General features: G+C 52.9%; 1 protein-coding gene across 1 annotated transcript in view; it reads left to right on the forward strand.

Moving 5' to 3' along the window:
* Positions 1-1,032: 1,032 nt before the first annotated feature.
* The window catches only part of PLEKHA6 (pleckstrin homology domain containing A6), a gene marked incomplete at both ends in the record, with an annotated part of 37,920 nt that continues 24,514 nt past the window's right edge, over positions 1,033-14,438 (forward strand). The window contains 6 exons of the mRNA XM_079723279.1: positions 1,033-1,098; positions 4,260-4,364; positions 5,036-5,108; positions 8,079-8,179; positions 11,764-11,966; positions 13,706-14,188. Of these exons, the coding sequence (XP_079579405.1) occupies positions 1,033-1,098; positions 4,260-4,364; positions 5,036-5,108; positions 8,079-8,179; positions 11,764-11,966; positions 13,706-14,188 (1,031 nt within the window). The remainder of the gene's footprint in view (positions 1,099-4,259; positions 4,365-5,035; positions 5,109-8,078; positions 8,180-11,763; positions 11,967-13,705; positions 14,189-14,438) is intronic.

Raw genomic sequence — 14,438 nt, forward strand, 5'->3', positions numbered from 1 at the left:
TGTGTAGAGACAGGAGTCAGGTGCAAAGGTGCTGTCAGCCTGGATAGGGGAGGGGCCCTCTTCCTGAGGCTGCATAAGAAAGGTATGTGAAACATGGCGGTGGGGCTAGGAAGTTCAAGACACTCCCACTTCATGTTTTCAACTTTTGCAGGGAAGTAGGAGGTGGGGTTTTCTGCTGAGAAGAGTGGGGTGGATAGAGAGGCATTGGGGGGTGGGGGGCTTCAGAATAAGCCCAAGGGTCAGTGATCAACAAGGAACATTTGGAATATTGCCCAATAATACTGAAGAGTCATCTGAGGTCATAGACTGAATCTGTGTGGCTCTGATCCACAGGCGTCTGTGGTTTTTCTCCAGCAATGCTATGGCCTGGCAGATGGTTGCATTGACCTAAGGTTGAGGGTTGCTGGGAAGCTGTGGCAGAAAGATAAGGAGGCTAGAGTATTACTGAGGGGTTGGCAGGGGAATGGCTGAAGTGGCAGGGAGCAGCTTTTAGGCTGCAGAGAGCAGGTGAAACTATGACAGATGACGGACTGAGAAAAGGGAAAGATTTTAGGATTTACATATTCTGAGGGTGGTGCATGACTTCTTTAGATGGCTGATCTCCGCCATTATATGTGGGTTTTTACAAGCAAAGTAAAGAAAATAATTTCATTTTCCAGTTTGGGAGGTACTTTATGATAAACCCCAGTTTCTTCTTTCCTTCCTTCTACAAGTATTTACTAAGTGCTTATTGATAGCTAGACACCTTGCTAGGCTCCGGTGATAAAGAGATGAACAAAACAAAAGTTTCTCCCTACAGAGAGCTCCCAGTCTCGTACGAGAGACAGAAAGTCCATAGTTCTGTTGCAGTGTGACAGAGTCTAGACTATGAGAAGTTTCTGAGAAGAGGGAGCAGCAACTATTCTGGGAGAACAGGGGGGTTTCGGGGACTAGGGGGGCCAGCACTAGGCTGTGAAGGATGAGCTGGGATTTGGTAGTGGACAAGGGAAGTGGGGTTCCCCCGCCTCCCATGGTGAGCAAAGCCCTAGGGAGATGGGAGAGAACCACTCGGAGTGTGGCATGACCAGCGGTGGTGCCTTTCTGGTGGAGTGGCAGAAAGTGGGTGGTGGCCCAGCCAGATCTTGTAAACCTGTCCTTGTGCGCTGTGCTGAGGATTGGAATTCTCTCCTAAGTGACGAGAGGTAGTGAGAAATTTTAAGCAAGAGAGTAGTGTAATTAATAAAGTATTTTAGAAAGATAACCTTAGTTCAATACAGAGGGTAGACAGCTAGAAGAGATGACAACCCTTGAGGCACCAACAGAGGCATCGGAGAAGAAAGGACAGGCTTGAGATCCATTAAGAAGACACACTTGTCAGCCCTGCGTAAATGATGGTGTGGAGGAATGGAGGGAGGAGGGGACGGTGTGAGCTTGTTCAGAGTTCTGGTTTGGGCCGCTGGGTAGATTGTGGCCCAGTCACGGAGATGAGAAGTACAGAAGAACAAGTTTGGTTAGAAAGAGCATGAGTTTGGTTTTGTGCTTATTTAATCCTAGTTGGACAACTAGTGAGCAAATGGACTGGAACAAATGAATCTATATCTAGATTCATTCTAGCAAATGAATCTAGATACAGATTAGGGAGTTTTCAGCATATTGCTGGCAGCTGAGGCAATGGGTATGGATGACATTACACAGGCACAATGTATGACGAGACTAAAAGCATAAGTTTGAGGTCTGTCAACACTTAGAGTGGAGGTGGAGATTGAGAAGGACTGGCCACAGATGCAGATACTGAAAAGTAAGGAATAGTGCCCCAGAAACCAAAAGAAGAGTTTCGGGAAGGACAGAAAGGTTCACATTATCGGTGCTTAAGAATGTCAGGGGGCTTCCCTGGTGGCGCAGTGGTTGAGAGTCCGCCTGCCAATGCAGGGGATGCGGGTTCGTGCCCCAGTCCGGGAGGATCCCGCGTGCCGCGGAGAGGCTGGGCCCGTGAGCCATGGCCACTGAGCCTGCACGTCCGGAGTCTGTGCTCCTCAACAGGAGAGGCCACAACAGTGAGAGGCCCGCGTACTGAAAAAAAAAAAAAAAAAAAAAAAGAATGTCAGGGACTGAGTGGCCTGAGTTGACATCGCAGGGACCATTTCTGAAAAGAGTGGAGGAGGTTTAGGAGTAAAAGGAGGAGAGGAAGTCAGGACTCTTCCCAGCAGCCTATCTCTGAGGAGAAAGAGAGGGAGGGGAGGGAAGGTGTTACCTGACGGGGACAGCTGGCGGAGGGTGGACGGGGCAGTCAGGTGTGTGGTTGCGTGAGGGACAGTGAGAAGGAGGAGAGAGAACGACTGAGAGAGACAGAGACAGACAGTGAGAGAGAGACTGAGAGAGAGAAACAGAGACAGACAGAGACAGAGAGAGAGACACAGGGATGCTTTAAGATGAAGAGACCTGAGCATGTTTGCTTAGGAGAAGCAGCCAGTGGAGGAGGAAAAAATGAAGACAGATTTGAGAGGTTATCAATGATGCAAGTCTCAGAGGAGACAGCAGTCTGGACCCGATAGCCTTGGAAAGGAAGAAAACGCCTCTTCTTCTCACATTGAAGGGAAAGAGACAAGGAGAGTGGTAAGGGCAGTAATTTTCTGGGTAAAAGGGTGTGAAATTGAGGAAGTGCTTTCTGACAACCTCAATTTTCTCTGTGGGGGAGGATCCAAGCCATTGCGGGGAAGGCAGAGGCAGGCAGGTCGCTGGGCTCAGGAGAGAGGTGAGGGTGTGCAGTGGAGCACTGGGGACCGAGGGGTCACAGTGACCTCGTCTGTACTGTGGTGTGATTGTCCTCCAGCAGCACTATAATCTGGCTGTGAGTGCAGGGAGGGTGGATAATTTGATTAATCAGGGATTTAGAGTTTCAGAGAAGATCAAGCGGAAAGGCACTGGATAGGGTGTTGGTGTTGCAGAGTGCGGTTGATCTATTCCACCAGGGGGCCTAGGCTTTGTAGGGAAACAACTAACACCAGGAGGTAACTCACGGATCCAGGAAAAAAAGGCAAGTATTGAGGAGTTGGGGATCTCAGTGGAGTAGAAAAGCTGGTGTCGTTGAGGGATGGAGTGAGACAGCCCAGAGGATGGGATGCCGTGATCAGAAGATGGGGATATGAGAATTGACAATGCTGGTGGTGAAGGGGCTTGGGAGCTGGCCAAGTCTAAGGTGTTGCCATGGGAATGAGTTGCTGGGGTGGAAGTGGAGGATTTTGGACTGAGGACATCAAGGTAGTTTAAAGTTAGGCCACTGGATGGGTCATCCTCCCTTTCACTGTGGAGCAATGAAATTGTCCACAGTGATGGTAAGACTTAGAATGAAGGGGATGAGTGACATCAAAATCCTTAGACTCTGAAAAAATGATCTAGAAGCTGATAGTGGTGAGAAGGGCTAAACAGTGAAAGATCACTGATACTTCGAGAAAGAGAGATTGTTGCCAGAATGTGGGGAAGACCCTGTGGCAATAAGGAGCTAGGAGAACACCCGTACACCCTCCCTGCTCTGTGGTGTGTTGGACATTCAAGAATGAACAGGGGGCTTCCCTGGTGGCACAGTGATTAAGAATCTGCCTGCCAATGCAGGGGACACAGGTTCGAGCCCTGGTCCGGGAAGATCCCACATGCCGCGGAGCAACTATGTCCGTGCGCCACAACTCCTGAGCCTGCACTCTAGAGCCTGCGAGCCACAACTACTGAGCCTGCGTGCCACAACTACTGACGCACGCCTAGAGCCTGTGCTCCACAACAGGAGAAGCCACTGCATTGAGAAGCCCGCACACCGCAACAAAGACCCAACACGACCAAAAATAAATAAATAAAATAAATACATTTATTAAAAAAAAAGAATGAATTGGGCTTGGAGAAGATGATGACGTAGGGAATTTACTTGAAGTTGAATGGGTCTGAGAAAGCATTATGAAAGAGGTAAGGAGTAAGGCCAGTAGAGAAGGATAGTCCAGGAGGGAAATGAAAAATCTTATTTTCTCCTTAAGAAAAAGCCAGAAACACACATCACTGTGAGACATGTAGGACTATAATTTTGAGCCCCATTTTAGAGATAAGAAAAAGAGCCAAAGAATTGAAAGGCCGTGCCCTTGAGTTAGTAAGAGATCCAAGCTTCTCACCTAGGCCTCTTAACGTGAGGGCCCCCAGGGCCCTGGAGAGGGATAGCTCCCACCAAGGGCAGCTCCCCTTGCGGGTGGAGCAGGAAGGAGGGGAGGAAGAGTTAAGCTGGCTGCTCTCTGCATCCCTAGGCCACACGGACATCCCGCAAGGCCATCGCTTTCGGCAAGCGCTCACACTCCATGAAGCGGAACCCCAGTGCTCCTGTCACCAAGGCAGGCTGGCTTTTCAAGCAGGTGAGGCCTCCTATTCCATTCTGCCCACCGCATCCCTGCTTTCTCCTCATAGCGCTGTAATTCCTCTGTAGTTATAACAGCCCATGTATATTTTGCTATGTCCCTCTAGGAACTATTTTGGTATATCTCTGCGAAATCTCCTAATTTAATAAAGGCTCAGAGAGGTTGAGTATCTTCCCAAAATCACACAGAGAAATTAGTGTTATATTTGGGAATTCAGCCAGGTCTCCTGATGGGCAGATGCAATGACTTTGAAATATGCTGTCATCAACCCTATCAGAGCAACCCAGTGGCTCAGTCAGCAGGGCCCTCTTGCTATGAAGGGAGGGGGATGTCTCCTCTAAGTCTAGGGGTCCAGTTCTCCTCGTTGACCTGGCCACTCTCCCTGCCTGACCTTCTGCTCACTCTTTCTGGCTCATCGCTCCACCATTTATCTTCCCTGGGGGAGACGCTGAGGCCCAGAACGACAGAAGTGGAAGGTCACAGGCAATAATGTAATGTCATTCCCTGCCTCTGAGGGCTCTTGGGGGTTGCTGCCACTTGTTAGTGGCAGAGCTGCAAGCAGAGGCAGGATGTCCTTATAATGAGTGCAGCACTCTTTCCACTGCACACACCCACCTCCCCAGGCCCAGGTCACAGACTATCCTGTTTATTCCCCACTTCTCCTGCAGGCCAGCTCCGGGGTTAAGCAGTGGAATAAGCGCTGGTTTGTCCTGGTGGATCGCGGCCTCTTCTACTATAAAGGTGAGCTTGCGGCTTTCCCTGGTGGCGCAGTGGTTGAGAGTCCGCCTGCCGATGCAGGGGACACGGGTTCGTGCCCCGGTCCGGGAAGATCCCACATGCCGTGGAGCGGCTGGGCCCGTGAGCCATGGCCGCTGAGCCTGCGCGTCCGGAGCCTGTGCTCCGCAACGGGAGAGGGCACAGCAGTGAGAGGCCCGCGTACGGCAAAAAAAAAAAAAGAAAGAAAAAAGGGTGAGCTTGCGCCTGGCACTGGCAGGGGCTGTGGGAAGCCAGGGCCCCCTCTTTCTCATTCTGCCCTGTCACAGGGCTCGTTTTCTGATGGATGTTGGGGGTGGGGGGGCACATATCCCCCCTGTGGTCTCTGGCACCAGTGGCACATGACAAGGGATAAAGACAAAGCTCACTTGCTCACTCATTCACTCACTCATTTCACATTCGACAATATTTACCGAGCGCCTACTAGATTTCAGGCAGAGTTCTAGGCCCTTGGTGGGTGGTGTGGTGGATGAACAAGACAGTCAGATGACAGAGGGTGAAGTCCGGGGGAGGGCGTGGGTGGGAAAAGAAAAGGAGGAAGAAGAGGAGGGTCCCTGGTCCTCACTAGCAGGTCACCTGCTAATTGGACCTTGCATGTTGAGCTTCCCCCATCCCACTGGAATGTATGATCCGATCTGTGTAGGCAGGATTGTTTGGTCAGTTTTGTTCACTGCTGTATCCACAGCACTGAAAACAGCACCTGGCACATAGTAGGTGCTCAGTCAATGTGGAGTCAATGATTATCCCCCAGCTTCTGCCCTCTGTGCCTACCCCAACACTCACTCCCTTTCCTCCCCCACAGAAAGGAGGGCAAAACTCATAACCTTGGTGCAGCAGCCTCTAGGAAGTTATTTTTAAAGTATGTACAGCAACAATATGTCAAGGAGGGCAGGGAGGAGCTAGTGAGGGTTGATGACAGTGACGGTTCTGTCACACTGATGCCGTGCAAGGAGGCCTGGGCCCTGAGGAGAGGATAAAATGATCGAGCAGCAGGAGTGGCCGTTTCCTTTTCCTCCTGTGCCCTGGGAATGGCAGAGCTCTGATTTCTCCAGGTCTCCTGGGAGCAATTCACTGAATCATTAACTTTGGCAAACAAAGGTTGTACCTAGTAACCACCACCCACCCCACCCCCCGCCCTTAGAACACTGCTGTCCCTGTGCCCTGAGGCACCTGAATCCCAAGGAGAGAGATCAGGAAGGGGATGCACGTCCAGGGTCTAGTCACAGAGGAAACCCAAGACTGAGGGAGAAGAATCTGCTCAGGCTGGGCCCCGGGATGTAGGGCCGCACAGGAGCCAGAGTATAACAGAAGCTGGAGGGAAGGCCAGGGTCTCTGCAGGGCCTGGTGTGAGGGGAGAAGCTCTGAACTCACGGGGCATGGAGATGGAGGGGTCACTGTGCACTGAGAGATGCTCTCAGGAGACCCCAAACACTGGCCTGGACTCAGCCAGGCAGGGGGCCCACCTCCTCCTGGGGATGATGGCCTCTGGCTTCCTGAAGAAGCTCTGGGTTCCCAGCCCCCCTGTTCCTTTAGCTTAGTCCATCCTCTGGGTACCATGCCGAGGTCTGCCCAGGAAACTGGACCTTGGGCTACGTATCTTGTGCAAGTGCTGCGTAAGGGGAGAAGGGGAGCTAGTGGAGTCTGTAACCCCTGGGAGATTTCTTCTGAACCCTAGTGGAGGGTTTTACAGGGTCTCTAGCCCCAGGAATAAAGAGCTATCCCAGGGAAGTGGGGAGGGTCTTGCCATGGCCTCATAGTTATAGCCCCAACCTCATGGTTCCCACACAGCACTCCTACCCTTTCGGTCTCCTGCTGATAGCTGGGGGCCTGACTAGCTAATCCTTCAGGCTCCTTTGGAGATTCGGGATGAATTATGCAGCAGCCTGATTGTTAGCCTGCTTCTGGGGATCAGAGGGCGGGGCGGGGGGGGGCATGCAGGGGCGTGTCTTCTGTGCAGACATAGGGACTGTAAAGGGGAGGGGTCTAGTCAGGAGAAGACAAAGCAAGCTGCCAGGTGCCTGGGAGAACCTTAGAGACAATTACCCAGAAGAGCCAGAACCGAAGATGCGAGCGTCCACTCTACCGCACCGCATCCCGTTATATCCTGTTCCATGTGTCACTGTTGGGATCACCTTGTTTGGAGAGGCACTGTGGATGGGAGGAAGGTTAAGAATGCTAGCTTGAAAGTCAGACTTCTTGGGTTAAAGACTAATCCACCAGTTTTTACTTAAGTAACCTTGGACAAGTTTTTTTTTGTTTTTTTGTGTGTTTTTTTGCGGTACGCGGGCCTCTTACTGCTGTGACCTCTCCCGTTGCGGAGCACAGGCTCCGGGCGCGCAGGCTCAGCAGCCACGGCTCACGGGCCCAGCCGCTCCGCGGTATGTGGGATCTTCCCAGACCGGGGCACAAACCCGCATCCCCTGCATCGGCAGGCGGACTCTCAACCGCTGCGCCACCAGGGAAGCCCTGGACAAGTTATTTAATCTTTCTGTGTCTCAACGTCCTTACCTATAAAATGGAGATCATAAGAGTACCCAGTCATAGGATTGTTGGGCAGGTTAAATCCATTAAGCCTTTTAACTTAGAACAGTGCCTGACGTATAGCAAGCCCTCCAAAATGTTGGCTCTTCTGTGCTTGTTTGCTTGCGCACTGGAATGTGAGCTCCCCAAGGTCGGGCACTACTACTCTCGCATTCACCTCTACAGTCCCCAAGTCTAGAACAGTGCCTGTAGGGCTGCCACGCTCCCCAGCTCCAGGGAGTGTGCCTCTTGCTGTGCAGAGCACGCCCTGTGTGGTTGTGTGGTGGCCCCAAGTGCCTGACAGATAGTAGATGAGTAACAGATATTTGTTGGTATTTATCCTAATAGGGCTGATACACTCCCCTCCCCTCCCACCCGCACACATACATCTCACTTGTGCCTCTATTTCCTTGACAGATGAGAAGGAGGAGAGCATCCTGGGCAGCATCCCCCTCCTGAGCTTCCGGGTGGCTGCGGTGCAGCCCTCAGACAACATCAGCCGAAAACATACCTTTAAGGTCAGTTGGCCTTCCTCTCCCAGGTCAGGTAGGGGAGGGAGGCCGGCTCTTCTAGAGCATACAAGAATGGAACAGGATCAAGAGCCACCTCCTCAGGAACCCCAAGTGGTAGTACTGGGGTGAGCAGGCAGTGGTCCCTGGGCTCAGTACAGGCTGTTGTGAGGCTGTGCCGGGACCCCTTCCTCTTCTCTCCTCAGGGTGGGCCTGTAGAGATGAGCTTCAGTGGTACCACAGTCTTTCCTGGGGGAGAATTAGTTGTGTGCTGAGGCCATGGACCCTCTGCCCAGTGGCCTGGCACCTAGGAAATCCCTCATAGCAGAGGCAGGAACTGTGGCCGGGTGGGTTTCTAAGATCCATTCTGGAAAGTCTTCCTCCCCACTTTGGGCCCAGGGAACTAGACCCCCAGTCAAACTTACTCAAAGGGTCTCAGATGTAAGTTGTTCACTACTATTCAGTGTACAGCACGTTCCCACCGGCCCATGTAAGGGCCCTCAATTTGTCATTTGTCCTCACTTTCCTTTTTTTCCCTTTGCCCTTCAGCCCTGCTGCCTGCACCCTGTCCCCTCTCCAGCCCTTGTCATGGGCCAGCACTCTAGTATTTTTGCCACCTTGTAAAATGGGTTTTGTAGGCCTGTGTTTTTTAGTTTCCATAAACAACATGCTCTAATTTAAAAAAAAAATCTTTGCAGAAAGTTAGGAATTGAGTTTCAGTATAATTGAAAGCTACAAACCTCACAGAGACACACTTTGAGGGAATAAGGGCCCAGGGAGATGGACCTCACCGGCCTGCTCAGCGCCACTCCTCGGAACCCCTGGGGATCCACCCATCAAAGACGGGACTGCAGCTGTCTCATCCTAGGCCAGTGTTTTTCCACATTTAAAAATTCATGGCCCATTAAAAACAATGAAAATTCCATGCCCTTTTTGTATTTTATGATGCAAAGATCATAGGTTCTTTTTCATTTTCCAATATAAAATTATTATATCAACCATGCATTTTCTTAGTACAAAGCCCTCTCTCCCCCAGTTGAGAATTGCTGTGCAAGACCCTGAAAACACACAGGTTACTCGAGGGCAGCATCCGAGTTCCTGGGGCTCCAGAGACTCTGCCCTTTCTGTCCTTCAGCTCTGGTCACCTGGCCACAGAGAGGTGGGCAGACACATAGATGCTGCTCCGGGGAACAAAGAGGGACTTCTTAGGCACATAATTAGTTTCCAGCCTCCAAGGGTCCTGTCTGCAGAATGAGTAATCAATAAAACACTGGCTCCAGGGAGCCGGATTTTAGCTGGGGAAATAGGAACAGGCTGTTTAACCAACAACAAACAGGCCTGCTATACACAGACACGCACACACCCCCACACAGTCAGACAGCCTGTCTTACTCTTCCCCTCCAGACCTGCGCACACGCGTGCACACACACACACACACACACACTCCGGCTCGGGAGCTCTGCTGGCAGCCCCGTTAGAACAACGTCCCGGTGACTGACACACCCCTCCATAAACCCAGATCTCTGGGCCGCTCTCCTCCGTCCCTTTCCCCTGAGGAGTGCACTGCCTCTTTAAAACCCAACTCTGAGGGCTGTGCTCAGTGGCCCACAAAAGGTTCAGATTGTGGCTATTCAGTGGCCTTTCCCCAGGGAAGGGAGGGGAGATGAGACAGATGGGAGGCTTGTCCTGCTGCGGCCACCAAGCGAAACCCTCAGATGGCCAGTAATGAGCCGGCACTGTTCCCACCCAGCCTGCTGCTGAATGGCCTTCCTCTGTCCCTGCACAGCCCCGTGGGGGCTCTGTGGGCTCATCCATGGGGGCACCTCCCTCAATTCTCTGGTCCCCTTTCATGCTTCCAGGCTGGTGCCCCCTCCTGGCTCCCCATCAATCACCCTGTCTTTTCCCAGGCCCTCTGCCTTCTCCTGTCACAAGCTGTTGTTCCCTGCCTTTGCTCTCTCCTTGTTTCCCCATGGGTATGCTTTGTCCTCCAGCTTGACCGTGAGCTCTTCAAGTGCTAAGAGCATGTCTTTGCTTTCCCTGTGACTGGTACCCAGAGCAGAGCTCTGCACACACAGGATGCTCACTGGATGCTTAGCAAATTAATTATTTGCTGCCACTCCTACCAGCCCAGGACACACCCACTCATCCCACCTGTGTGTCTCTCTCCTCTGCAATAACCCTGTGTTCTCCACCCCAGAGGGCTTGCCTGGGCCCCTGCTCTCCATATCCCTGTGCAGTTTCAACCCCCAGATGCCTCCTTACAACTTCACTGGCTTTTCGTCAGCACCTTCCTGTCTCTGCCTACCTGCTGGCCAGCCCTGCTGGAGGGTGGGGACTGGCCGGATCCAGAGGAAGGAGGCCTATCTCTGTCCTTAGAGAAGTAGGATGCTCCCTCACTGGGTAATGGCTCCTGTGGAAAGACATCATGCGCTGGGGAAGGTGCTGAGGAAAAGTGAAGGTCCGGCTGGGAAAGCACTCGAAGGGTGTGGATTTGACACTGTTGCTTAGGAGAACCCTGGGGCTTGGCCAGAGGAGCCCTGTCTTCTCCCCTTCCAACCCCCAGAGACCCAGGATTTAGCACCCAAGGGGTCATAGGCCATAGTGGAGTTCACATCTGAGACTCTTAAACACTTTTGGATCTCTCATGTTGAATGGGATGAACAAGGCTAGCTGCTTTTTCTGGGAGATTGGTCTCTCCTAGGAAGTGTTCTGAGACCCCAGAAAGAATCTAACACTGGAGCGTCTTTTCCTCATGGACCCTCCCCATCAAACAGATGCATCAGTTAAGGCCAGAGCAATATCTCGAGTTGTTTACAGTTGCAGGGCTGGTTTGGAACAGAGCTAGGATTAGCGCTGGGCTGCCCTGCCTTCTCTCCTCAAGCAACCCAGGTTTGCCGGGTGCAAGCTGTCCACCCCCACTCCTGGTGGGCTGACCTGAGCCTTGCTGGGTGCTGTGGTCCCAGTGGTGACACTGAGTAGAAGGGGCTAGTCTGAATAGCTCCCCACTTCCCTCTGTTCCTCAACATTCCTGTCACGTCTCCTGTCTCTCCTTCTGGTGTTCGGTTGACCTGTTCTCTGCTTCTCCTCCTTCTGGCCGCGTGAGGACCCCTCCTCTGGACAGGAGCTCGCTTCTGGGTTACCGCCTGCTGCACCTGCTTGCAGCCGCCAACTAGGTAGCGTGCTCTGACTGTCTGTGCATGCCCCCCGTGTGCCCGCGCTGTCCCGCTGCGCGGAAGAGAGTGTCAGCTTCTCAGAGGCTGAGCTGGGGCTGAGACTGGTATGTGGTTGGGGTAGGGGGGCATCTCTCCCGGGCATGGGGTAATTGCCCTTCAAATCAAACATGGAATTTGATGGGAGAGCGGGCGAGGTAATTGTCCCTCAGGTGGGGCAGGTCAGCTTACCTGGCTATTGGGCTGCCTAGTGGTGTCCAGAGAGCTAGTCAAGGCAGATACTTGGATGCCAGCTGGAGCACTTGGGACAGCTGTGGGCCTCCTCACATTGCCCTGAGCTCCATATGGGGCGAAGAGCTGCAGGTCAGGGGAACGACCTGCCTGACCACCTGTCCTGTGGGCGTGGGTGTCTTCTCCCCACAGGTGACTGTGTGCTGGGTGGACGAGGCTGGGGACAGTTCCACGTACTGCCTCTCCCCACAGGCTGAGCATGCCGGGGTCCGCACCTACTTCTTCAGTGCCGAGAGCCCCGAGGAGCAGGAGGCCTGGATCCAGGCCATGGGGGAGGCTGCCCGAGTACAGATCCCCCCAGCCCAGAAGTCGGTGCCCCAAGCGGCACGTCACAAGTGAGTGCCGGGGACTGGGCATAGGCATGAGGACTGCTATTAGAGAGAGAGAAGAGGAGTGAAGAGGTGCCCATCTCTGTGCCCTTGCTGAGCCCAGCATGTGGACTTGAACCTCTGAGAACATGTGAGCCAACTCCTTGCCTCCCAGCAGGGTGCCTGGCTAAGTGAATTCAGAGCCTGTAGTCTCTTTTCCCCTGGCCAGCTCCTCCTCTTCTCTCTGAGCTGGTGGAGGCCAAGAGAGAAGCCAGGTTCCATACGGGCCTGGCCAGGAGCCAAAGACCAGGGTCATTTGCTTGTTTTGTTATGCATACAGGCTTTGTGGGACTCAGGTTTGAATCCCAACTTGAACACTTGCCCACTGTGTGACCTAAGTGTAAGTTACTTAACCTCTGACCCTCAGAGACAATAGTGATAATCCTACCTCATGGGGTTGTTGTGAGGACTCAACAGTAGAGGTAAAATGCTTGACATGCAGCAGGCACTCAGTATGTGACTGCTCCTGTCACCTCATCCCGTCATCACCCGCAGTCTCAGCACCTGTCTCTACTTGAACTGGGCATTGAATCTTAAGTTAGATGTTAACAGGGATCCAGCAGACGGAAGTTTTACAGTATAGACTCCAAGTCTGTGTACATGTCTTGAAAATGTTTACCAAGCAGCGTCTCAACAAGGATGCTTGACTATGTTGAATTGGGGAAGGTGTAGCGAAAACATTGTCATGAGATTCCATCTTTTCTTTGACCAAGGGGTGGAATTCCAGAACTTCACTCATTCTTTTTTTTTTTTTTTTTTTTTTGCGGTACGCGGGCCTCTCACTGTTGTGGCCTCTCCCGTTGCGGAGCACAGACTCCGGACGCGCAGGCTCAGTGGCCATGGCTCACGGGCCCAGCCGCTCCGTGGCATGTGGGATCTTCCCAGACCGGGGCACGAACCTGTGTCCCCTGCATCGGCAGGCAGACTCTCAACCACTGCGCCACCAGGGAAGCCCCAGAACTTCACTCATTCTTTTCATAAATATTTACTGTAAATAGAAATGTGTATAGGGTGCTAGGAAAACAAGGTAGGAAAAGTCTGACAAGCTCCTACCTCATGGAGCTTATACTCTAATAGAAAGTCCTGGAAGATGCTTGTTTGGGAGAGGGGAACGAGCCTCTTTCTATGCCTGTGAAGTTTGAGGCAACAGCTTCAGCCCCTGGTGCGCCTGCCATGTTTGATCTCACACAGTCCTACCCACCCTGCCAACGAGGGGCCCAAGACTCGTGGAAGTTAAGTAACTTCCTAAGGGAGAGAGGGCTGACCTGTCACAAACCTCTGTGGCTGAGACATCAAGGATGGTTCCGATTATGTGTAGTGTATAGTGCACACCAAGTGAGGGGGGATCAGGGACAGACCACAGGAGAGACCTAGTCTGGGTGAGGTTAGTCTCGGCCATAGCTAGGAGGCTGGACTCAAGGAGTTTCAGCAGAAGGGAGCAGAGGGTGACACATGAGGAGGACCAGGAGGGCAAGACGAGCACATATGCACAGGCAAGCTTGGAGTATGCTTTATAGTTGCCCAGGCTGGAGCAAGAATATAAAATGGTAGGATTTAGGAAACAGAATTGGAATTCATGGAATCCTGTTTCCATCACTGCCTTCCTGTCCATCCTTCTCCACTCCTTTTCTCCTTCCCAGTTTCCCCCCACCTGAACTCCATGCTGGACTGGAGTCCCTTACAACATCTCCCTTGGCATCCCACAGCCACGAGAAGCCAGACTCTGAGAACATCCCACCCAGCAAACACCACCACCAACCCCCCCAAAACAGCCTTCCCAAGCCTGAACCAGAGGCCAAGACTCGAGGAGAGGGTGATGGCCGAGGCTGCGAGAAGGTGGAGAGGAGGCCTGAGAGGCCTGAGGTCAAGAGCGAGCCTCTGGTGAAAGCCAATGGTGTCCACGCTGGACCAGAACCAGCCTCAGACCCGGGCAGTCCTTACCCTGAGGGCCCAAGGGTCCCAGGAGGTGGGGAGCGGCCCACCCAGCCCAATGGCTGGCAGTATAGCTCCCCAAGCCGGCCGGGGAGCACAGCTTTCCCACCTCAGGACTCAGAGAGTGGGGGGCACCGGCGGAGCTTCCCCCCACGTGCCAACCCCGACAAAATCGCCCAGCGCAAGAGCTCCATGAACCAGCTTCAGCAGTGGGTGAACCTGCGCCGAGGGGTGCCCCCTCCTGAAGATCTTCGGAGGTGAGGCCTGGTGGGGTGGGGTGGAGTGGGGATGGTGTACCGGCTGGGGGCTGGGGCTGGGGGAGTGACATGGAGGCACCCTCTGTTGGAAACCTTATGGAAGCCAGGCTGAATTGGGAAACCAAGAAAACCCCAGGATTCCCTGCTTGCCCAGATGCTTACTAACCCCATGGTTCCATCTGTAGAGTTTGCCCCCTGCCCCTGACTCTTGCTGCCTCTGTCTACTTACTTCAGAGGAAAGGACGGAGCA

The sequence above is a fragment of the Hyperoodon ampullatus genome (assembly GCF_949752795.1).
Source record: "Hyperoodon ampullatus genome assembly, chromosome: 2".
NCBI lineage: Eukaryota > Metazoa > Chordata > Mammalia > Artiodactyla > Ziphiidae > Hyperoodon > Hyperoodon ampullatus.